Raw genomic sequence first — 24,541 nt, forward strand, 5'->3', positions numbered from 1 at the left:
AATGTTATGAAACCCCCAGGATTGGTCAATTCCAAAATCCTTTGTAAGCAATAGGCATCCTTGTAATGGTCAAGTTAAGAGGATTTCCTCAATGTTTACGCGTGTACCTGTTACCCTGAGACAGTTCCTGCCTCCTTCCGTTGTAACTCAAAATGGCAATTCTTCTGAAGAGAAATTCCCATCTAAAGTGTTCTAGAACCAGTATGAGGTTCTCTTCTCTGTTCTAGAGTATTGGCCTCAGGTGCTGTTGATGAGTCCATTTCCTTCCTGATGCTTTAACCTATCAGAGAGCTGCAGATTCTAACCACAGGACTTCCAGGGATCCACCGTTACCCGAGACCGGACCTAGATAGTCTGATTTGAGTCACAGCCAAAAGGACACCGTGTGCCAGCCAATGTTAGAGAGCACTGTGTGTTTGTGTTCAGCCAAGGGGAGCACGGTGGTGTATTTGGTTGACACCTTTGTGTGTCCTGGTGAGATGTTTGGGAGTGCTGTGTGTAAATATGCATTTGGTCGACGCCTTGTAATGAGCACGATGTTCCCTCAGCTGGCATAGTTTTATCCAAACATGGCACCAATGGGTTCCTCACCTGAACTGGTCCTATTTTACAGTCTACTGCCGTGGTTTTATAGGAGTGCTGGTATACAACGTTGAGGCTACAATATGGATGGTGGGAGATCGGAATACTGACTACTCACAGCTAGGGACCATGATTAGGAATGGAAACAGCAACACAAAGGATGTTTGGACCATTTAATTGGTGGGATCTGCTAAGCAACTGGATTTAACTTTCTTATAAAACCCAACCTTTTACAACAAAGGTGTAATGTAACAGCCAGTTTAGTTGGTAAATGAGTGACAATAGTTCAAATAAAAATAGACACCAGGTAGTAGTTACATCAGTAGTTACATCACCAGGTAGTAGATCAGTATTTCATTCATGGACATGACACTGAACCGTTAAAGCAGTGCCCCATTTAAACCTGAAACACAGTAGTGCCTAAAACAGAACTGAATAGATAGTCATTTGTTCAACAGTGACATCTAGTATAGAGTCCCCTGTCTGGCTTGACAAAGTAACTTCACACCAACTAAATATTCATGCTTGGGTAAAAAAAATAATAATAATATAAGGCAGGCACTCAACTCAAAAGTGCTTCCTTTTATAGCTCTTATGGCATCAGGTTAACAATGGATGGGATAAGACAAGGCTACACCATTACAGGTTTTACAAATACACAAAGGACTGGAACACATCTGTTTTAATGAATTTAGAGACTGAGGGCCTCTGTTACAGATAACACATTTACACTAAGGCTTGTATCTCAAATGGCACCCTGTTCCCTACATCAGACACTACTTCATATGTACTAGGGTACCAATAGGAGAGCCCCTAATCGTAGTATAGATGGAAGGGTATGATATGGGCTACTGGGCCCCTAGCAGGTATGGCACTAGGGCCAGAGCAGCAGCCTCGATAGAGAACAGGTGTGGGTCGTCCACGTGAGGGCAGCTCCTCCTCATGAACTCAGCCAGGCGGAGAAGATACTCCAGGTTGTGACCCGTCTTGCCCTGCCTGGTGGCGATCTGGTGCCCTATCACCTCAGGGCTGGCGGGCCCCAGGAAGAGTGGGTTGTCTGGGGTAGCAATGTAGAGGAGAGCCTGTTGGGTCTGGTTGGATTGGTCATCCTCGGGGATGAAGTCTACGAGCTTGGTGATGTAACCGCCGCACACAGCCTCGCGCACATTCAAATACTTAAGGGACTCCTCGACCTGGGAACCGGTCACCTCGAAGGCCACGCCCCAGGTCGTTGCCTATTGGAAGCAAGACGACATTAGACACTTCATTCAAGCTGACATTTTGTCAAGAGGAACAGCTAGAGATGTCTGTTAGACAGGTCGTTAAAAGACGAAAAGTGGATATGTGGCATTAATAAATATGGAAATGAGTGATAAGGTTTGTGTTCTGTTGTGTGAAAAGTACATAACTTAACACCCCCCCCCCCCCCCCCAAAAGCCATAATTTAGGAAGAAGTCCCACTTACGTCATCATCCTCAATCAGCGTCACCACTCTTCCGGGCTGCGTAGGAAAGAAAAATATAGGTCAGCAAACAAGACGAAAGCAATAGTCATCTAATGTAGCCAAGTTGTGCAGCGGCCACATCAGGGCGTGGTATCTAGTTATACATGCAACAAACAAATAAACACTTTATGGTAATAGTACAAAAAAACATTTGATTATTCATCTTACTAGGTCATCATGTCCACGATGGAAGTTGTCTCCGTGCCAGAAGCGTCTCTTGTAGCCGTGGATGTATCCGACCTGGCTTCTCTTGTATTTGAAGTCCGGCTTCCACACCAGAGATCCGTATCCGAAGATCCACAGACTAGTCAGGCTGGTCTTACCGGCGATGATATCTTTAGGCTTCATTATGGTCAGTAAACTAGTTTTGATTTTCAAATGAAGCGATGGTAAAAAAAAAAATAATAATTCTATAATAAGAATAAAATTGGGTTGATGATTAAATGTATTAGCTAACTCGGTAATGTTAACTTCCTTCGATCAAGGAGGAGCGGTATAGGTTGGCTCACAGTGATACCGCGGACGGACTTTGAGCCCAACTGCTTGGCAGTTGTGAAGATGGAGGAGTATCGGAGTCCGTTTTGCTTTGCGCGATGCATTGCCGATGCATTAGTTTCGCCGCATACTGACTTAAAAATCCATAGTAGCCGCTTGGCTAGCTTTTCGTATCAAAATAAAAACAGGCAACAACAACAACAAAAAACAACCCCGTCGTTTGGCTAGCTATCCAAAGCCAGTCGGTAGTTTACGACGAATACAGAAATTATTTATAAAACAGTTTTTTTTTTTTTAAGGAGTTGAGCTTGATGTTTCTTCGAAGAAAGCTTCGCGCTCAGTCGTGTATTCGTTCTCTTGATAACAAATGGCGTTTTCTCATGGTATATTTATAGCCAAGAGTCAAAATGGGTTTGACATTATGACTTTGTTTTCAACCAATTATATCTCAGAGAGGCTGATCTTCATGGGGTGGTAAGCGAATCAGATATGCGTGTCCCAAATACGTAGGGAATTCCAAACCAGGCTTAAAATTCTATTGGCGTTGAGGCTAAAATTAAAACACGCCCATGCCTTGCAGCGATTAGCTTGTAAAAGCATCAATCATAACAGAATAGCCCCTGATTGGGTACTTTTATACTGTCACGCCAGACAACTACGCATCTCATTTTCCATGACTGGCTGATGCAATTTACTTCAGCATTTCAGGCCAGTCAGGTCAATAGCCCGAGACATTGCATCAGATTCGTAGTAGATACCAAGCCTCTCAAAATTGGGGGAGTTGAACATCTTATCTTTCAACATGGAAAATATACAAATAAAGTCAAGTGGACAAATAGTGGAAGGTTTAAACCTAAATTACATTTTGAATGATTGGAGGCCTATCTCTAGCACACAAGGAATGAACCAAATCAGAGTGTTCTTGAGGGACTTGTTTGGGTCGTGTGTGTGGTTGCCTATACATGGGGGCTTATTAATGTGCCTGTGACTTCAGAGTGCGCTTCCTCTGCGTCATGCATATTGGTTTTACACCGGGACCACGGGGCAGTACTGTAACCTAGCCTACTGTATACTCAGCTCAGATATCCAATGGCACGAAACCAAGGCCAACACCACGTACTGGTATCCTCCTTCCCTCTTTCCTGTTTCACTCAGCCAGGTGTAAAAGCCATGTTGTACTCCAAATATATAAGTCTATGGTTCACTCTAGGCTGTGGGCTAGACATTGTTCAAACCTGCCTAGACAAGTAAGCCTATCGGTCTACTCTAATGTACAGGATGTGCCTTTCTTCACACTGTACTGTACTTCATTGCTGCACGCACCATGAAACTGATGAGAATAAATGTCTGGACTAGGTCAAGACTAGGATTAGACTAGGTCAAGACTAGGTCAAGACTAGGTCTGGACTAGGTCAAGACTAGGTCTGGACTAGGTCTGGACTAGGTCAAGACTGGGTCTGGACTAGGTCAAGACTAGGTCTGGACTAGGTCAAGACTAGGTCTGGACTAGGTCAAGACTAGGTCAAGACTAGGTCTGGACTAGGTCAAGACTAGATCTGGACTAGGTCAAGACTAGGTCTGGACTAGGTCAAGACTAGGTCTGGACTAGGTCTAGACTAGGTCAGGACTAGGTCTGGACTAGGTCAAGACTAGGTCAGGACTAGGTCTGGACTAGGTCAAGACTAGGTTAAATGAAAACAAAAGCCATGTTAGTTACTATAGTCGATCCACGAGTTGTATCAAGCAGGAGAATCTTAATACCAGATTATATATAAATAGCTTGGCATTAGCTGGTGTGATACGATTCAGACCTCTGTGTAAGCTGTTTATTATAAGTCTACTGTGTACAAGCCTTTCCTCTGACCAGTGTCAGAGATTTACACCGAGTGGACGAATCATTAAGGACACCTGCTCTTTCCGTGCCATAGACTGACCAGGTGAATCCAGGTCAAAGCTATGATCCCTAATTGATGTCACTTGTTAAATCCACTTCACTCAGTGTAGATGGAGGGGAGGAGACAGGGTTAAATAAGGATTTTAAAGCATTGAAACATGGATTGTCTATGTGTGCCATTCAGAGGGTGACTGGGCAAGACAAAAAATTGAAGTGCCTTTGAACGGGGTATGGTAGTAGGTGCCAGGCACATCGGTTTGTGTCAAGAACTGCAACACTGCTAGGTTTTTCATGCTCAATCGTTTTCTGTGTGTATCAAGAATGGCCCACCACCCAAAGGACATTCAGCCAACTTGACACAACTGTGGGAAGCCTTGGAGTCAACATGGACCAACATCCCTGTGGAACGCTTTCCACACCTCGTTTTGTACACTCAATGTAAATCTCCTATCACACCAGTCATGCCTTTCAAGGAATTGAGTCAGATCCATCCACTTCCTCTCAATGTCCTGTATAAGCCTAGTTCAGGGCTGGTTCGCCGCATTCGGTCTTCACAAAGGTCCGCACTTTAAATGTATTATATTTTCACGCCAACAAAATAGTCCATTGCCTGACGGCTTTCATTGACCGTCATCATGCTGGACAGAGTAAAGAGACTGTAAATGTAGGTTCATTGTAATTTCTACTCAATTTTGATTGGGTTTTAATGTCAAATTGTGATTGTTCCCACCCAATTATTTTTTGTTTCCCCCCCTCCCAATTAAGTTCACATAGTAATGCCTACCTAATGAAGGAATATTAAATCAAGGAATATTCCTTGAATATTTATTGATTCAATTATTTTCTTAGTGTTTCAGATACATACATTGCATTTGGAAAGTATTCAGACTCCTTGACTTTTTCCACATTTTGTTACGTTACAGCCTTATTCTAAAATGGATTAAATAGTTTTCCCCCTAGTTTTCCAATCTACACACAATTCCCCATAAGCAAAACATGTTTTTTAGAAATGTTTGCAAATGTATAAAAAATAAACAACTGAACTATCACATTTACATAATTATTCGAACCCTTTATTCAGTACTTTGTTGAAGCAGCTTTGGCAGCAAATACAGCCGTGAGTCTTTTTTCTCCCATTCTTCTCTGCAGATCCTCTCAAGCTCTGTCAGTTTGGATGAGGAGATGGTCAATCAGGTTCAAGTCCGGGCTCTGGCAGGGCCACTCAAGGACATTCAGAGACTTATCTCGAAGCCACTCCTGCGTTGTCTTGGCTGTGTGCTTAGGGTTGTTGTCCTGTTGGAAGGTGAACCTTACATTTACATTTACATTTAAGTCATTTAGCAGACGCTCTTAGCCAGAGCGACTTACAAATTGGTGCATTCACCTTATGACATCCAGTGGAACAGTCACTTTACAATAGTGCATCTAAATCTTTTAAGGGGGGGGAGGGGTGAGAAGGATTACTTTATCCTATTCCTTAAAGAGGTGGGGTTTCAGGTGTCTCCGGAAGGTGGTGATTGACTCCGCTGTCCTGGCGTCGTGAGGGAGTTTGTTCCACCATTGGAGGGCCAGAGCAGCGAACAGTTTTGACTGGGCTGAGCGGGAACTGTACTTCCTCAGTGGTAGGGAGGCGAGCAGCCTGGAGGTACTGAGGTGCCGTTCCCCTCACAGCTCCGTAGGCAAGCACCATGGTCTTGTAGCGGATGCGAGCTTCAACTGGAAGCCAGTGGAGAGAGCGGAGGAGCGGGGTGACGTGAGAGTACTTGGGAAGGTTGAACACCAGACGGGCTGCAGCGTTCTGGATGAGTTGTAGGGGTTTAATGGCACAGGCAGGGAGCCCAGCCAACAGCGAGTTGCAGTAATCCAGACGGGAGATGACAAGTGCCTGGATTAGGACCTGCGCCACTTCCTGTGTGAGGCAGGGTCGTACTCTGCGGATGTTGTAGAGCATGAACCTACAGGAACGGGCCACCGCCTTGATGTTAGTTGAGAACGACAGGGTGTTGTCCAGGATCACTCCAAGGTTCTTAGCGCTCTGGGAGGAGGACACAATGGAGTTGTCAACCGTGATGGCGAGATCATGGAACGGGCAGTCCTTCCCCGGGAGGAAGAGCAGCTCCGTCTTGCCGAGGTTCAGCTTGAGGTGGTGATCCGTCATCCACGCTGATATGTCTGCCAGACATGCAGAGATGCGATTCGCCACCTGGTCATCAGAAGGGAAAGGAGAAGATTAATTGTGTGTCGTCTGCATAGCAATGATAGGAGAGACCATGTGAGGTTATGACAGAGCCAAGTGACTTGGTGTATAGCGAGAATAGGAGAGGGCCTAGAACAGAGCCCTGGGGGACACCAGTGGTGAGAGCGCGTGGTGAGGAGACAGATTCTCGCCACGCCACCTGGTAGGAGCGACCTGTCAGGTAGGACGCAATCCAAGCGTGGGCCGCGCCGGAGATGCCCAACTCGGAGAGGGTGGAGAGGAGGATCTGATGGTTCACAGTATCGAAGGCAGCCGATAGGTCTAGAAGGATGAGAGCAGAGGAGAGAGAGTTAGCTTTAGCAGTGCGGAGCGCCTCCGTGATACAGAGAAGAGCAGTCTCAGTTGAATGACTAGTCTTGAAACCTGACTGATTTGGATCAAGAAGGTCATTCTGAGAGAGATAGCGGGAGACCTGGCCAAGGACGGCACGTTCAAGAGTTTTGGAGAGAAAAGAAAGAAGGGATACTGGTCTGTAGTTGTTGACATCGGAGGGATCGAGTGTAGGTTTTTTCAGAAGGGGTGCAACTCTCGCTCTCTTGAAGACGGAAGGGACGTAGCCAGCGGTCAGGGATGAGTTGATGAGCGAGGTGAGGTAAGGGAGAAGGTCTCCGGAAATGGTCTGGAGAAGAGAGGAGGGGATAGGGTCAAGCAGGCAGGTTGTTGGGCGGCCAGCCGTCAGAAGACGCGAGATTTCATCTGGAGAGAGAGGGGAGAAAGAGGTCAGAGCACAGGGTAGGGCAGTGTGAGCAGAACCAGCGGTGTCGTTTGACTTAGCAAACGAGGATCGGATGTCGTCGACCTTCTTTTCAAAATGGTTGACGAAGTCATCTGCAGAGAGGGAGGAGGGGGGGGAGGGGGAGGAGGATTCAGGAGGGAGGAGAAGGTGGCAAAGAGCTTCCTAGGGTTAGAGGCAGATGCTTGGAATTTAGAGTGGTAGAAAGTGGCTTTAGCAGCAGAGACAGAGGAGGAAAATGTAGAGAGGAGGGAGTGAAAGGATGCCAGGTCCGCAGGGAGGCGAGTTTTCCTCCATTTCCGCTCGGCTGCCCGGAGCCCTGTTCTGTGAGCTCGCAATGAGTCGTCGAGCCACGGAGCGGGAGGGGAGGATCGAGCCGGCCTGGAGGATAGGGGACATAGAGAGTCAAGGATGCAGAAAGGGAGGAGAGGAGGGTAAGTTGAAGAAATATCTGAAGGATGATCAATGGAAGCAGGATGTACCTGAGCTCATAGCAAAGGATCTGAAAACGTATGCAAATGAGGTATTTCTGTTTAAAAAATATATAAAATAGCAAAAATGTCATTATGGGGTATTGTGTGTAGAATGAAGAGGGGGAAAATGTATTTAATCCATTTTAGAATAAGGCTGTAACGTAGAAAAATGTGGAAAAGGGGAAGGGGTCTGAATATTTTCTGAATGCACTGTAAATGGGAATGTCTCCCTCTTAATCCCACTATTATGTTGTTATTCAGTTAAGTTGATAAGGGCCAGGAACACTGTTTCTGTGTTTCTGGTAGGATTCAGACGGCCTCACCTGTTGTAACCCTGGTACGGTGTTTCTGGTAGGATTCAGACGGCCTCACCTGTTGTATCCCTGGTACGGTGTTTCTGGTATGATTCAGACGGCCTCACCTGTTGTATCCCTGGTACGGTGTTTCTGGTAGGATTCAGACGGCCTCACCTGTTGTATCCCTGGTACGGTGTTTCTGGTAGGATTCAGACGGCCTCACCTGTTGTAACCCTGGTACGGTGTTTCTGGTAGGATTCAGACGGCCTCACCTGTTGTATCCCTGGTACGGTGTTTCTGGTAGGATTCAGACGGCCTCACCTGTTGTACCCCTGGTACGGTGTTTCTGGTATGATTCAGACGGCCTCACCTGTTGTATTCCTGGGATGGTGTTTCTGGTAGGATTCAGACGGCCTCACCTGTTGTAACCCTGGTATGGTGTTTCTGGTAGGATTCAGACGGCCTCACCTGTTGTATCCCTGGTACGGTGTTTCTGGTAGGATTCAGACGGCCTCACCTGTTGTATCCCTGGTACGGTGTTTCTGGTAGGATTCAGACGGCCTCACCTGTTGTATTCCTGGGATGGTGTTTCTGGTAGGATTCAGACGGCCTCACCTGTTGTATTCCTGGGATGGTGTTTCTGGTAGGATTCAGACGGCCTCACCTGTTGTATTCCTGGGATGGTGTTTCTGGTAGGATTCAGACGGCCTCACCTGTTGTATCCCTGGTACGGTGTTTCTGGTATGATTCAGACGGCCTCACCTGTTGTAACCCTGGTACGGTGTTTCTGGTAGGATTCAGACGGCCTCACCTGTTGTAACCCTGGTACGGTGTTTCTGGTAGGATTCAGATGGCCTCACCTGTTGTAACCCTGGTACGGTGTTTCTGGTAGGATTCAGACGGCCTCACCTGTTGTAACCCTGGTACGGTGTTTCTGGTAGGATTCAGACGGCCTCACCTGTTGTAACCCTGGTACGGTGTTTCTGGTAGGATTCAGACGGCCTCACCTGTTGTAACCCTGGTACGGTGTTTCTGGTAGGATTCAGACGGCCTCACCTGTTGTAACCCTGGTACGGTGTTTCTGGTAGGATTCAGACGGCCTCACCTGTTGTATCCCTGGTACGGTGTTTCTGGTAGGATTCAGACGGCCTCACCTGTTGTAACCCTGGTACGGTGTTTCTGGTAGGATTCAGACGGCCTCACCTGTTGTATCCCTGGTACGGTGTTTCTGGTAGGATTCAGACGGCCTCACCTGTTGTATCCCTGGTACGGTGTTTCTGGTAGGATTCAGACGGCCTCACCTGTTGTATCCCTGGTACGGTGTTTCTGGTAGGATTCAGACGGCCTCACCTGTTGTATCCCTGGTACGGTGTTTCTGGTAGGATTCAGACGGCCTCACCTGTTGTAACCCTGGTACGGTGTTTCTGGTAGGATTCAGACGGCCTCACCTGTTGTAACCCTGGTACGGTGTTTCTGGTAGGATTCAGACGGCCTCACCTGTTGTATCCCTGGTACGGTGTTTCTGGTAGGATTCAGACGGCCTCACCTGTTGTAACCCTGGTACGGTGTTTCTGGTAGGATTCAGACGGCCTCACCTGTTGTATCCCTGGTACGGTGTTTCTGGTAGGATTCAGACGGCCTCACCTGTTGTATCCCTGGTACGGTGTTTCTGGTAGGATTCAGACGGCCTCACCTGTTGTATCCCTGGTACGGTGTTTCTGGTAGGATTCAGACGGCCTCACCTGTTGTATCCCTGGTACGGTGTTTCTGGTAGGATTCAGACGGCCTCACCTGTTGTATTCCTGGGATGGTGTTTCTGGTAGGATTCAGACGGCCTCACCTGTTGTATTCCTGGGATGGTGTTTCTGGTAGGATTCAGACGGCCTCACCTGTTGTATCCCTGGTATGGTGTTTCTGGTATGATTCAGACGGCCTCACCTGTTGTAACCCTGGTACGGTGTTTCTGGTAGGATTCAGACGGCCTCACCTGTTGTAACCCTGGTACGGTGTTTCTGGTAGGATTCAGACGGCCTCACCTGTTGTAACCCTGGTACGGTGTTTCTGGTAGGATTCAGACGGCCTCACCTGTTGTAACCCTGGTACGGTGTTTCTGGTAGGATTCAGACGGCCTCACCTGTTGTATCCCTGGTACGGTGTTTCTGGTAGGATTCAGACGGCCTCACCTGTTGTATCCCTGGTACGGTGTTTCTGGTAGGATTCAGACGGCCTCACCTGTTGTATCCCTGGTACGGTGTTTCTGGTAGGATTCAGACGGCCTCACCTGTTGTATCCCTGGTACGGTGTTTCTGGTAGGATTCAGACGGCCTCACCTGTTGTATTCCTGGGATGGTGTTTCTGGTAGGATTCAGACGGCCTCACCTGTTGTATTCCTGGGATGGTGTTTCTGGTAGGATTCAGACGGCCTCACCTGTTGTATCCCTGGTATGGTGTTTCTGGTATGATTCAGACGGCCTCACCTGTTGTAACCCTGGTACGGTGTTTCTGGTAGGATTCAGACGGCCTCACCTGTTGTAACCCTGGTACGGTGTTTCTGGTAGGATTCAGACGGCCTCACCTGTTGTAACCCTGGTACGGTGTTTCTGGTAGGATTCAGACGGCCTCACCTGTTGTAACCCTGGTACGGTGTTTCTGGTAGGATTCAGACGGCCTCACCTGTTGTAACCCTGGTACGGTGTTTCTGGTAGGATTCAGACGGCCTCACCTGTTGTATCCCTGGTACGGTGTTTCTGGTAGGATTCAGACGGCCTCACCTGTTGTAACCCTGATATGTAATGTGACTGAACTGGTCGTTTTTTATACGGTTCATTTCAGAGATAAAGATCTGCAATAGGGACATGACTTTGTTTGATCTCTCCTCAATGATGTAAAACCCAACTTTAAGATTATTGAAGCAATAGGATAGCATATGCATATTCTGTTTCTGTTTCTTGATAGAAAACAACACTGAACCATAAGAAATAAGTTCATCACCGGTGCACAACAGAGTAGCTTGACGGCACTGGCCACAGTGACTGACGGTCAGGGAGCGTTTTACTGACACCTAGTGTTAATCAGTGGAACTACAACCACAGATGAGGAAGGCCGGCTGTATGCACCTGGGCCCGATTCAGATTTAGGAAACTACACCTTTCCTACGCATTTCTTAGTAGTTGGTATTTAGACTTATTTTATGCTGGTGCATAACGAGTTTTGGAGGCGTGGTTCTCTTGCGAGCGCTGAATAAATGTAATTCAACAGCTGAAAACCCTCCCACTTGCTGGCCACACAGATTTTCTCGTGGAGTTTTCATTGAATATGGTTTTCAGTACACTTAACTTAAGCCATTCCTTTAAATACAATGTAGCTTTCATTTGAATTTTGTCGACAGACCAGAATACATCGATAGAGAGAACACGGATTCAGAAAATAGGGATCAATTAAAGAAACAGTTAAATATATGTATATTTGAAATATGTTTCAACACCAACTGGTGGATAATAAAAACACTCTGATCTTGTAGATGTTTGGGGTTATGAAAGTATGTATGAATCAGAAAAAAATAAACATTTTGGAGAGGCTTTAAATAAATATATTGATGAATCAAAAATACATTTGAGGTTTTATTCATTCAGAAAATGTCCACATTCAGTTCTGTAACCATGGTAATGTTGGAAGATTAGTGTACATAGAATTATAATAGGGATAATAGTGTACACTTGTAGGCTATACCCTCGTCTGTTGCCTGCGCTAACCATGGAACTGTGTGATGACATGGCCAAGTGTTGGCGCCATGCGTCGAGTTTAAACTGTTACAGCTTGTTCTGCGCTACATTCCCTTTGTATGCAACTTAACTCGGGTCGGAATCAGGGCCCAGCTGCCCAGGAGAAGAAGGCTCTGACTGTAGCACTCAATTGGCAACACACTGCACTGTGAGACATGGGCAACACACTGCACTGTGAGACATGGGCAACACACTGTACTGTGAGACATGGGCAACACACTGCACTGTGAGACACAGGCAACACACTGCACTGTGAGACATGGGCAACACACTGCAATGTGAGACATGGGCAACACACTGCACTGTGAGACACAGGCAACACACTGCACTGTGAGACATGGGCAACACACTGCACTGTGAGACACAGGCAACACACTGCACTGTGAGACATGGGCAACACACTGCAATGTGAGACATGGGCAACACACTGCACTGTGAGACATGGGCAACACACTGCACTGTGAGACATGGGCAACACACTGCACTGTGAGACATGGCCAACACACTGCACTGTGAGACATGGGCAACACACTGCACTGTGAGACATGGGCAACACACTGCACTGTGAGACATGGGCAACACACTGCACTGTGAGACATGGGCAACACACTGCACTGTGAGACATGGGCAACACACTGCACTGTGAGACATGGGCAACGCACTGCACTGTGAGACATGGGCAACGCACTGCACTGCACTGCACTGTGAGACATGGGCAACACACTGCACTGCACTGTGAGACATTGGCAACACACTGCATGGCACTGTGAGACATTGGCAACACACTGCATGGCACTGTGAGACATTGGCAACACACTGCATGGCACTGTGAGACATTGGCAACACACTGCATGGCACTGTGAGACATTGGCAACACACTGCATGGCACTGTGAGACATTGGCAACACACTGCATGGCACTGTGAGACATTGGCAACACACTGCATGGCACTGTGAGACTTTGGCAACACACTGCACTGTGAGACATGGGCAACACACTGCACTGTGAGACACAGGCAACACACGGCACTGTGAGACACAGGCAACACACTGCACTGTGAGACACAGGCAACACACGGCACTGTGAGACACAGGCAACACACTGTACTGCACTGTGAGACACAGGCAACACACTGTACTGCACTGTGAGACACAGGCAACACACTGCACTGCACTGTGAGACACAGGCAACACACTGCACTGCACTGTGAGACATTTCTATGTATTTATGTTTGATATTTCTAGAACGATTAGTGTTTTTCTTTCATTCATACCATTACATGCCTTTGTGCTTTTGTTATTTTCCTTATTGTTCTGTTTTGGTGGTGTGTTACTTGGCTATTGTACTTGTTGTCTAAACCATTGTTTTATGACTGTGTCTAAACAGAATTCCTTCAATGAGCAAGACAATATTGCCAACGGAATTTCAATCTCCATGTATGGGGATCTCTTGAGAATATGACCACATATTTAGGGTTCCGTAAAGAGAAACAACAGGAGATTGTCAGAAACCATGCTTCCTCATTCCTAACCAATGACATCAACACAAAGATCTCCCTGTTTTCCCTTAACAGAATAAATCCAGTTGATTAGGAATGTTTGTTTCCCCTGTCCCGTATTTGTGTGGCCGTTGTTTCCTGAAAAGCCCATGTTTCCACCCTGCAACGCCAGAAGAGTACAGAGCTGACCGCAAATCACAGGACTTCCAAATGGAGTGTGTTCCACTACTTTAGACCAGAGCCCTATTCCCTATCTAGTGCACTACTGTAGACCAGAGCCCTATTCCCTATATAGTGCACTACTGTAGACCAGAGCCCTATTCTCTATATAGTGCACTACTTTAGACCAGAGCCCTATGGAACCCTATTCCCTATATAGTGCACTACTTTAGACCAGAGCCCTATGGAACCCTGTTCCCTATATAGTGCACTACTTTAGACCAGAGCCCTATGGAACCCTATTCCCTATATAGTGCACTACTTTAGACCAGAGCCCTGTGGAACCCTATTCCCTATATAGTGCACTACTTTAGACCAGAGCCCTGTGGAACCCTGTTCCCTATATAGTGCACTACTTTAGACCAGAGCCCTGTGGAACCCTATTCCCTATATAGTGCACTACTTTAGACCAGAGCCCTGTGGAACCCTATTCCCTATATAGTGCACTACTTTAGACCAGAGCCCTATGGAACCCTATTCCCTATATAGTGCACTACTTTAGACCAGAGCCCTGTGGAACCCTGTTCCCTATATAGTGCACTACTTTAGACCAGAGCCCTATGGAACCCTATTCCCTATATAGTGCACTACTTTAGACCAGAGCCCTGTGCGCAGTATAAGTCAATAGGGTGCCCGTTGGAATTCAGATCTGCGATCTCAGGGAGAGATGCGTGAGAAAAGCCATTGGCCTCCGCCGGCATGTTCTGCATTTGTTTTAATCAGGCAGGAAGTAGGAAGTGATGTCACTAGGTCACAAACAGGATGCTGTGATTATAATACAATGAGAATGTTTGGCCACATTATGGAGACCCAGAGGCCAGAGACCAGAGGCCAGAGACCAGAGACCAGAGGCCAGAGGCCAGAGGCCAGAGGCCAGAGGCCAGAGGCCAGAGGCCAGAGGCCAGAGACCCAGAGGCCAGAGGCCAGAGACCCAGAGGCCAGAGGCCAGAGGCCAGAGGCCAGAGACCAGAGGCCAGAGGCCAGAGACCCAGAGGCCAGAGGCCAGAGGCCAGAGGCCAGAGGCCAGAGACCCAGAGGCCAGAGGCCAGAGACCCAGAGGCCAGAGGCCCAGAGGCCAGAGGCCAGAGGCCAGAGACCCAGAGGCCAGAGGCCCAGAGGCCAGAGGCCCAGAGGCCAGAGGCCAGAGGCCAGAGACCCAGAGGCCAGAGGCCAGAGGCCAGAGACCCAGAGGCCAGAGGCCAGAGGCCAGAGACCAGAGACCCAGAGGCCAGAGGCCAGAGACCAGAGACCAGAGGCCAGAGGCCAGAGACCAGAGGCCCAGAGGCCAGAGGCCAGAGGCCAGAGACCAGAGACCAGAGGCCAGAGGCCAGAGGCCAGAGGCCAGAGGCCAGAGACCAGAGGCCAGAGACCAGAGGCCAGAGGCCAGAGGCCAGAGACCAGAGACCAGAGGCCAGAGGCCAGAGACCAGAGACCAGAGGCCAGAGGCCAGAGGCCAGAGGCCAGAGGCCAGAGACCCAGAGGCCAGAGGCCAGAGGCCAGAGGCCAGAGGCCAAGCCCTTTTAGTACTGTGTGTACTGTGTATGTGTACTGTGTGTGTGTCTACTGTGTGTGTGTACTGTGTGTGTGTACTGTGTGTGTGTCTACTGTGTGTGTGTACTGTGTGTGTACTGTGTGTGTGTACTGTGTGTGTACTGTGTGTGTGTACTGTGTGTGTGTACTGTGTGTGTGTCTACTGTGTGTGTGTACTGTGTGTGTGTACTGTGTGTGTGTCTACTGTGTGTGTGTACTGTGTGTGTGTACTGTGTGTGTGTCTACTGTGTGTGTGTACTGTGTGTGTACTGTGTGTGTGTACTGTGTGTGTGTGTACTGTGTGTGTGTACTGTGTGTGTGTCTACTGTGTGTGTGTACTGTGTGTGTACTGTGTGTGTGTACTGTGTGTGTACTGTGTGTGTGTACTGTGTGTGTGTCTACTGTGTGTGTGTCTACTGTGTGTGTGTACTGTGTGTGTACTGTGTGTGTGTGTACTGTGTGTGTGTACTGTGTGTGTACTGTGTGTGTGTACTGTGTGTGTACTGTGTGTGTGTACTGTGTGTGTACTGTGTGTGTACTGTGTGTGTGTACTGTGTGTGTACTGTGTGTGTGTACTGTGTGTGTACTGTGTGTGTACTGTGTGTGTGTACTGTGTGTGTACTGTGTGTGTGTACTGTGTGTGTACTGTGTGTGTACTGTGTGTGTACTGTGTGTGTGTACTGTGTGTTTACTGTGTGTGTGTACTGTGTGTGTACTGTGTGTGTGTACTGTGTGTTTACTGTGTGTGTACTGTGTGTGTACTGTGTGTGTGTGTGCCTGAGTGTTTGAGTGTGCATATGAGAGAGAGAAAAACTGTTTAGGTGTGTGTGAATACTGTATGTATTGTAAGTGTGTCTATGAGAATGTGTGTGTGTGTGTATGTGAGTGAGTCCGTGTGTGAGAGGAGAGAGGGTTCCACAGTCCCTCGGTGCGGGCGGGCAGTTGTCAGGGTAACAGGTAGAACGCTGTGTGTGAGCAGTGGCAGTGGAAGGTTTTACCAGATGACTAATGGCTGTGAGGGAAACATCCCTCTCTACACCTAGTGATCCAGGCTGATTCCATTCCATCCTCTTTGACCACACGTCAACAGGATGTCTGACTCCCCAATGGCACCCTATTCTCTAGATCAGTGGCTCTCAAAATCCTCTCCTCGGTGGGGGGGGGGGCAGACGTTTCACAATTCTGTTGTAGTTCTGAACTAACTCACCTGGTCACAGGCTTGATGATTCGTTGACAATTTGAATCAGGTGTGATAGCCGTGGAATAGTTAAGCGCCTGGGGGTCCCCGAGGAGAGTGTCGTTACTATCATTCAGCTGTGTCGTTCCTCTCCATTCAGCTGTGTCGTTCCTCTCCATTCAGCTGTGTCATTACTATCATTCAGCTGTGTCGTTACTCTCCATTCAGCTGTGTCGTTCCTCTCCATTCAGCTGTGTTGTTACTCTCCATTCAGCTGTGTCGTTCCTCTCCATTCAGCTGTGTCGTTCCTCTCCATTCAGCTGTGTCGTTACTATCATTCAGCTGTGTCATTACTATCATTCAGCTGTGTCATTACTATCATTCAGCTGTGTCGTTCCTCTCCATTCAGCTGTGTCATTACTATCATTCAGCTGTGTCGTTCCTCTCCATTCAGCTGTGTCGTTACTCTCCATTCAGCTGTGTCGTTACTATCATTCAGCTGTGTCGTTACTCTCATTCAGCTGTGTCATTACTATCATTCAGCTGTGTCGTTCCTCTCCATTCAGCTGTGTCGTTCCTCTCCATTCAGCTGTGTCGTTACTATCATTCAGCTGTGTCATTACTATCATTCAGCTGTGTCGTTATCATTCAGCTGTGTCATTATTCTCCATTCAGCTGTGTCGTTACTATCATTCAGCTGTGTCGTTATCATTCAGCTGTGTCATTATTCTCCATTCAGCTGTGTCGTTACTATCATTCAGCTGTGTCGTTACTCTCATTCAGCTGTGTCGTTACTCTCCATTCAGCTGTGTCGTTACTATCATTCAGCTGTGTTGTTACTCTCATTCAGCTGTGTCATTACTATCATTCAGCTGTGTCGTTATCATTCAGCTGTGTCATTATTCTCCATTCAGCTGTGTCGTTACTATCATTCAGCTGTGTCGTTACTCTCATTCAGCTGTGTCGTTACTATCATTCAGCTGTGTCGTTACTCTCCATTCAGCTGTGTCGTTACTCTCCATTCAGCTGTGTCGTTACTATCATTCAGCTGTGTCGTTACTATCATTCAGCTGTGTCATTACTATCATTCAGCTGTGTCATTACTCTCATTCAGCTGTGTCATTACTATCATTCAGCTGTGTCGTTATCATTCAGCTGTGTCATTATTCTCCATTCAGCTGTGTCGTTACTATCATTCAGCTGTGTCGTTCCTCTCCATTCAGCTGTGTCATTACTATCATTCAGCTGTGTCGTTCCTCTCCATTCAGCTGTGTCGTTAATCTCCATTCAGCTGTGTCGTTACTCTCCATTCAGGGCCAACTCTGAACTACCTCGAGATCTATTTCGTCTGAACTTTTCCTACAAATCTTCCATTGACAACATCTGAACATGATTTATAATGAGAGACTGCATGAGTTAATCCAAGTTATATGAACACGGATCTCAAAGTCTCTAAAGCATGATGTTAGCCAGCTGAATGAGCTGTCGCATGAGGAGAGGATGCCAACTTCCCTCTCTCAACGTCCCAACCCCTTGACTTGCTTGAAAGGTGAGGCCAATTTTACTCTCCCAGACTCTTGATTCACAGACTCTCGATTCACAGACTCTCGAGTTGATTTGATCAATTAACCTTTGAATGTTAATCTCTTCTCTGGCCATTTACCTCAGGATAAGATTATGATTACATCCCAAATGGCACCCTATTCCCTATTTAGTGCACTACTTTCAACCAGAGACCAATGGGCCATGGTCAAACGTAGTGCACTAAATAGGGAATATGGGGCCATTTGGGATGCATCCTATGTTTGCAAACATTTGGCACAATGGGGGCGAGCAAGCTATAATGTGTAACCTCTCTCTGGGATCAACTTTAAACTCTGACCCCTGACCTATAAGGTGTAACCTCTCTCTGGGATCACCATTAATCTCTGACCCCTGACCTATAAGGTGTAACCTCTCTCTGGGATCACCTTTAATCTCTGACCCCTGACCTATAAGGTGTAACCTCTCTCTGGGATCACCTTTAACCTCTGACCCTTGACCTGTAAGGTGTAACTTCTCTCTGAGATCACCTTTAATCTCTGACCCCTGACCTATAAATGGTGACCTCTGGGCTTCTCCTGATGTTCCTCCACGGTTCCTGTATATGTGTGTGTGTGTGTGTGTGTGTGTGTGTGTGTGTGTGTGTGTGTGTGTGTGTGTGTGTGTGTGTGTGTGTGTGTGTGTGTGTGTGTGTGTGTGTGTGTGTGTGTGTGTGTGTGTGTGTGTGTGTGTGACCCAGGCAATACCAGGCATGAGCCCCACAGAGGAGCCAGATTGTGCTCTGACAGGTCCATAATTGTTTTTGACGTAGTGCCCAAGGCAAGGCAGGGGGATTTTTTAATGATATTTCTCTTTATAGCGAACTTAACCTACTGCCTTCCATCTGGGCTGCTCCCCCTTCCTAAACACATTCACAGCCCCAAAACCAGGCCTTCAACATGAAGGGCTTTTTTAGGACGTCTGTGTGTGTCTGTGTTTGTGTGTGTGGAGGGGGTGTGAGGTGGATAGGTTGACCTTAACCCTGAGTCGGTGGCCTATGACTGCCTGAAAGTGTGTGTGTTTTAATGGGCTCTGTGGTCTAGTCTGCTCTGTGTGTGTGTGTGTGTGTGTGTGTGTGTGTGTGTGTGTGTGTGTGTGTGTGTGTGTGTGTGTGTGTGTGTGTGTGTGTGTGTGTGTGTGTGTGTGTGTGTGTGTGTGTGTGTGTGTGTGTGTGTGTGTGTGTGTGCTGCGTAGTGCATGCAGGGCAAGAGGCTTGGCATATGCCACTGTTTTTATGGCAGAGCAGGGTCTCACCCCGCAAACCGCGGCATCTGCTTGGCTGAGCTCTTTGTTAGGGAGGGTGTGTGTGTGTGTGTGTGTGTGTGTGTGTGTGTGTGTGTGTGTGTGTGTGTGTGTGTGTGTGTGTGTGTGTGTGTGTGTGTGTGTGTGTGTTCGGCTGAGCTCTCTGTTAGGGAGGGTGTGTGTGTGTGTGTGTGTGTGTGTGTGTGTGTGTGTGTGTGTGTGTGTGTGTGTGTGTGTGTGTGTGTGTGTGTGTGTGTGTGTGTGTGTGTGTGTGTGTTCGGCTGAGCGCTCTCTGTTAGGGAGGGTGTGTGTGTGTGTGTTTGGCTGAGCTCTTTCTATTAGGGAGGGTGTGTGTGTGTGTGTGTGTGTGTGTGTGTGTGTGTGTGTGTGTGTGTGTGTGTGTGTGTGTGTGTGTGTGTGTGTGTGTGTGTGTGTTTGGCTGAGCTCTCTCTCTCTCTCTTAGGGAGGGTTTGTGTGTGTGGAGGTGTAAGGGGGTCTTTTCAGCCCCTCGGCTGTTTTTGTTTCACCATTGCCAGCTCGAGGGGGTAACCGTGGAAACAGACTTGAATTTCAAGCCAATTTAGGAGAACAAAAGAGAGAGGAGGGAGGGGTCAGGTGGAGCAGCTTGTGTATGTGTACTTGTGTAGGGTGTGGGGTTGGGGGAGCCTGAAGGGGGTTTCATATAGCCAGCTCCATATCTAGTTAAGTTACTGTATATAGCCAGCTCCATATCTAGTTAAGTTACTGGATATAGCCAGCTCCATAAGTTACTGTAAATAGCCAGCTCCATAAGTTACTGTAAATAGCCAGCTCCATATCTAGATAAGTTACTGTAAATAGCCAGCTCCATAAGTTACTGTAAATAGCCAGCTCCATAGCTAGATAAGTTACTGTAAATAGCCAGCTCCATATCTAGATAAGTTACTGTAAATAGCCATCTCCATAAGTTACTGTAAATAGCCAGCTCCATAGCTAGATAAGTTCATGTATATAGCCAGCTCCATATCTAGATAAGTTACTGTAAATACCCAGCTCCATAGCTAGATAAGTTACTGTAAATAGCCAGCTGCATATCTGGTTAAGTTACTGTAAATAGCCAGCTCCATAGCTAGATAAGTTCATGTAAATAGCCAGCTCCATATCTAGATAAGTTACTGTAAATAGCCAGCTCCATAAGTTACTGTATATAGCCAGCTCCATATCTAGATAAGTTCATGTAAATAGCCAGCTGCATATCTGGTTAAGTTACTCTAAATAGCCAGCTCCATAAGTTACTGTATATAGCCAGCTCCATATCTAGATAAGTTACTGTATATAGCCAGCTCCATATCTAGTTAAGTTACTGTATATAGCCAGCTCCATAAGTTACTGTAAATAGCCAGCTCCATAAGTTACTGTATATAGCCAGCTCCATAGCTAGATAAGTTCATGTATATAGCCAGCTCCATATCTCGATAAGTTACTGTATATAGCCAGCTCCATATCTAGATAAGTTACTGTATATAGCCAGCTCCATAAGTTACTGTATATAGCCAGCTCCATATCTAGATAAGTTACTGTAAATAGCCAGCTCCATATCTAGATAAGTTACTGTAAATAGCCAGCTCCATATCTAGATAAGTTACTGTAAATAGCCAGCTCCATATCTGGTTAAGTTACTGTATATAGCCAGCTCCATATCTAGATAAGTTACTGTATATAGCCAGCTCCATATCTAGTTAAGTTACGGTATATAGCCAGCTCCATAAGTTACTGTATATAGCCAGCTCCATAGCTAGATAAGTTACTGTATATAGCCAGCTCCATAGCTAGATAAGTTACTGTAAATAGCCAGCTCCATAGCTAGATAAGTTACTGTATATAGCCAGCTCCATAAGTTACTGTATATAGCCAGCTCCATATCTAGTTAAGTTACTGTAAATAGCCAGCTCCATATCTACATAAGTTACTGTAAATAGCCAGCTCCATATCTAGATAAGTTACTGTAAATAGCCAGCTCCATATCTGGTTAAGTTACTGTATATAGCCAGCTCCATAAGTTACTGTATATAGCCAGCTCCATAGCTAGATAAGTTACTGTAAATAGCCAGCTCCATATCTGGTTAAGTTAATGTATATAGCCAGCTCCATATCTGGTTAAGTTACTGTATATAGCCAGCTCCATAAGTTACTGTATATAGCCAGCTCCATATCTAGATAAGTTACTGTACATAGCCAGCTCCATATCTAGACAAGTTACTGTAAATAGCCAGCTCCATATCTGGTTAATTTACTGTATATAGCCAGCTCCATATCTAGATAAGTTACTGTATATAGCCAGCTCCATATCTAGTTAAGTTACTGTATATAGCCAGCTCCATAAGTTACTGTATATAGCCAGCTCCATAGCTAGATAAGTTACTGTAAATAGCCAGCTCCATATCTGGTTAAGTTAATGTATATAGCCAGCTCCATATCTGGTTAAGTTACTGTATATAGCCAGCTCCATAAGTTACTGTATATAGCCAGCTCCATATCTAGATAAGTTACTGTAAATAGCCAGCTCCATATCTGGTTAAGTTAATGTATATAGCCAGCTCCATATCTGGTTAAGTTACTGTATATAGCCAGCTCCATATCTAGATAAGTTACTGTAAATAGCCAGCTCCATATATAGATAAGTTACTGTATATGGCCAGCTCCATATCTGGTTAAGTTACTGTATATAGCCAGCTCCATAAGTTACTGTATATAGCCAGCTCCATATCTAGATAAGTTACTGTATATAGCCAGCTCCATATCTGGTTAAGTTACTGTATATAGCCAGCTCCATATCTAGATAAGTTACTGTATATAGCCAGCTCCATATCTAGTTAAGTTACTGTATATAGCCAGCTCCATAAGTTACTGTATATAGCCAGCTCCATAGCTAGATAAGTTACTGTAAATAGCCAGCTCCATATCTGGTTAAGTTAATGTATATAGCCAGCTCCATATCTGGTTAAGTTACTGTATATAGCCAGCTCCATAAGTTACTGTATATAGCCAGCTCCATATCTAGATAAGTTACTGTAAATAGCCAGCTCCATATCTGGTTAAGTTAATGTATATAGCCAGCTCCATATCTGGTTACTGTATATAGCCAGCTCCATATGTTACTGTATATAGCCAGCTCCATATCTAGATAAGTTACTGTAAATAGCCAGCTCCATATCTAGATAAGTTACTGTATATAGCCAGCTCCATATCTGGTTAAGTTACTGTATATAGCCAGCTCCATAAGTTACTGTATATAGCCAGCTCCATATCTAGATAAGTTACTGTATATAGCCAGCTCCATATCTGGTTAAGTTACTGTATATAGCCAGCTCCATAAGTTACTGTATATAGCCAGCTCCATATCTAGATAAGTTACTGTAAATAGCCAGCTCCATATCTGGTTAAGTTACTGTATATAGCCAGCTCCATAAGTTACTGTATATAGCCAGCTCCATATCTAGATAAGTTACTGTAAATAGCCAGCTCCATATCTGGTTAAGTTACTGTACAGCTCGGCATTCAACACCATAGTACCCTCCAAGCTCGTCATCAAGCTCGAGACCCTGGGTCTCGACCCCGCCCTGTGCAACTGGGTACTGGACTTCCTGACGGGCCACCCCCAGGTGGTGAGGGTAGGCAACAACATCTCCTCCCTGCTGATCCTCAACACGGGGGCCCCACAAGGGTGCGTTCTGAGCCCTCTCCTGTACTCCCTGTTCACCCACGACTGCGTGGCCACGCATGCCTCCAACTCAATCATCAAGTTTGCGGACGACACAACAGTGGTAGGCTTGATTACCAACAACGACGAGACGGCCTACAGGGAGGAGGTGAGGTGCCCTCGGAGTGTGGTGTCAGGAAAATAACCTCACACTCAACGTCAACAAAACTAAGGAGATGATTGTGGACTTCAGGAAACAGCAGAGGGAACACCCCCCTATCCACATCGATGGAACAGTAGTGGAGAGGGTAGCAAGTTTTAAATTCCTCGGCATACACATCACAGACAAACTGAATTGGTCCACTCACACTGACAGCGTCGTGAAGAAGGCGCAGCAGCGCCTCTTCAACCTCAGGAGGCTGAAGAAATTTGGCTTGTCACCAAAAGCACTCACAAACTTCTACAGATGCACAATCGAGAGCATCCTGGCGGGCTGTATCACCGCCTGGTACGGCAACTGCCGTGAGGTCTGCACAACGCATCACCGGGGACAAACTACCTGCCCTCCAGGACACCTACACCACCCGATGTTACAGGAAGGCCATAAAGATAATCAAGGACATCAACCACCCTAGCCACTGCCTGTTCACCCCGCTATCATCCAGAAGGCGAGGTCAGTACAGGTGCATCAAAGCTGGGACCGAGAGACTGAAAAACAGCTTCTATCTCAAGGCCATCAGACTGTTAAACAGCCACCACTAACATTGAGTGGCTGCTGCCAACACACTGTCATTGACACTGACCCAACTCCAGCCACTTTAATAATGGGAATTGATGGGAAATGATGTAAATATATCACTAGCCACTTTAAACAATGCTACCTTATATAATGTTACTTACCCTACATTATTCATCTCATATGCATACGTATATACTGTACTCTATATCATCGACTGCATCCTTATGTAATACATGTATCACTAGCCACTTTAAATATGCCACTTTGTTTACTTTGTCTACATACTCATCTCATATGTATATACTGTACTCGATACCATCTACTGTATGCTGCCCTGTACCATCACTCATTCATATATCCTTATGTACATATTCTTTATCCCCTTACACTGTGTATAAGACAGTAGTTTTGGAATTGTTAGTTAGATTACTTGTTGGTTATCACTGCATTGTCGGAACTAGAAGCACAAGCATTTCGCTACACTCACATTAACATCTGCTAACCATGTGTATGTGACAAATAAAATTAGATTTGATTTGATTTGTATATAGCCAGCTCCATATCTGGTTAAGGTACTGTAAATAGCCAGCTCCATATCTGGTTAAGTTACTGTAAATAGCCAGCTCGATAAGTTACTGTAAATAGCCAGCTCCATATCTAGATAAGTTACTGTAAATAGCCAGCTCGATAAGTTACTGTATATAGCCAGCTCCATATCTGGTTAAGTTACTGTAAATAGCCAGCTCCATAAGTTACTGTAAATAGCCAGCTCCATAAGTTACTGTAAATAGCCAGCTCCATAAGTTACTGTAAATAGCCAGCTCCATATCTGGTTAAGTTACTGTAAATAGCCAGCTCGA

The 24,541-nt window shown here is 46.3% G+C and overlaps 1 protein-coding gene across 1 annotated transcript; it reads right to left on the minus strand.

Moving 5' to 3' along the window:
- Positions 1–741: 741 nt before the first annotated feature.
- Positions 742–2,955, minus strand: chac1 (ChaC, cation transport regulator homolog 1 (E. coli)). Its single transcript, XM_046299048.1, has 3 exons — positions 2,255–2,955; positions 2,048–2,083; positions 742–1,817 (listed from the first exon to the last, which is right to left on the minus strand). The coding sequence occupies exons 1-3, from the start codon at positions 2,432–2,434 to the stop codon at positions 1,431–1,433; spliced, it is 603 nt and encodes a 200-aa protein (XP_046155004.1). The 5' UTR covers positions 2,435–2,955; the 3' UTR covers positions 742–1,430.
- Positions 2,956–24,541: the final 21,586 nt, after the last annotated feature.

The sequence above is a fragment of the Oncorhynchus gorbuscha genome, linkage group LG14 (assembly GCF_021184085.1).
Source record: "Oncorhynchus gorbuscha isolate QuinsamMale2020 ecotype Even-year linkage group LG14, OgorEven_v1.0, whole genome shotgun sequence".
Lineage (NCBI taxonomy): Eukaryota > Metazoa > Chordata > Actinopteri > Salmoniformes > Salmonidae > Oncorhynchus > Oncorhynchus gorbuscha.

Excerpts from the sequence above, each read along its gene's own strand:
- chac1 (XM_046299048.1), bottom strand. The coding sequence starts at position 2,434 with ATGAAGCCTAAAGATATCATCGCCGGTAAGACCAGCCTGACTAGTCTG. Across the intron at positions 2,084-2,254 it reads ATCGTGGACATGATGACCTA|CCCGGAAGAGTGGTGACGCT; the intron begins GTAAGATGAATA and ends TTTCCTACGCAG. Across the intron at positions 1,818-2,047 it reads CGCTGATTGAGGATGATGAC|GCAACGACCTGGGGCGTGGC; the intron begins GTAAGTGGGACT and ends TGCTTCCAATAG.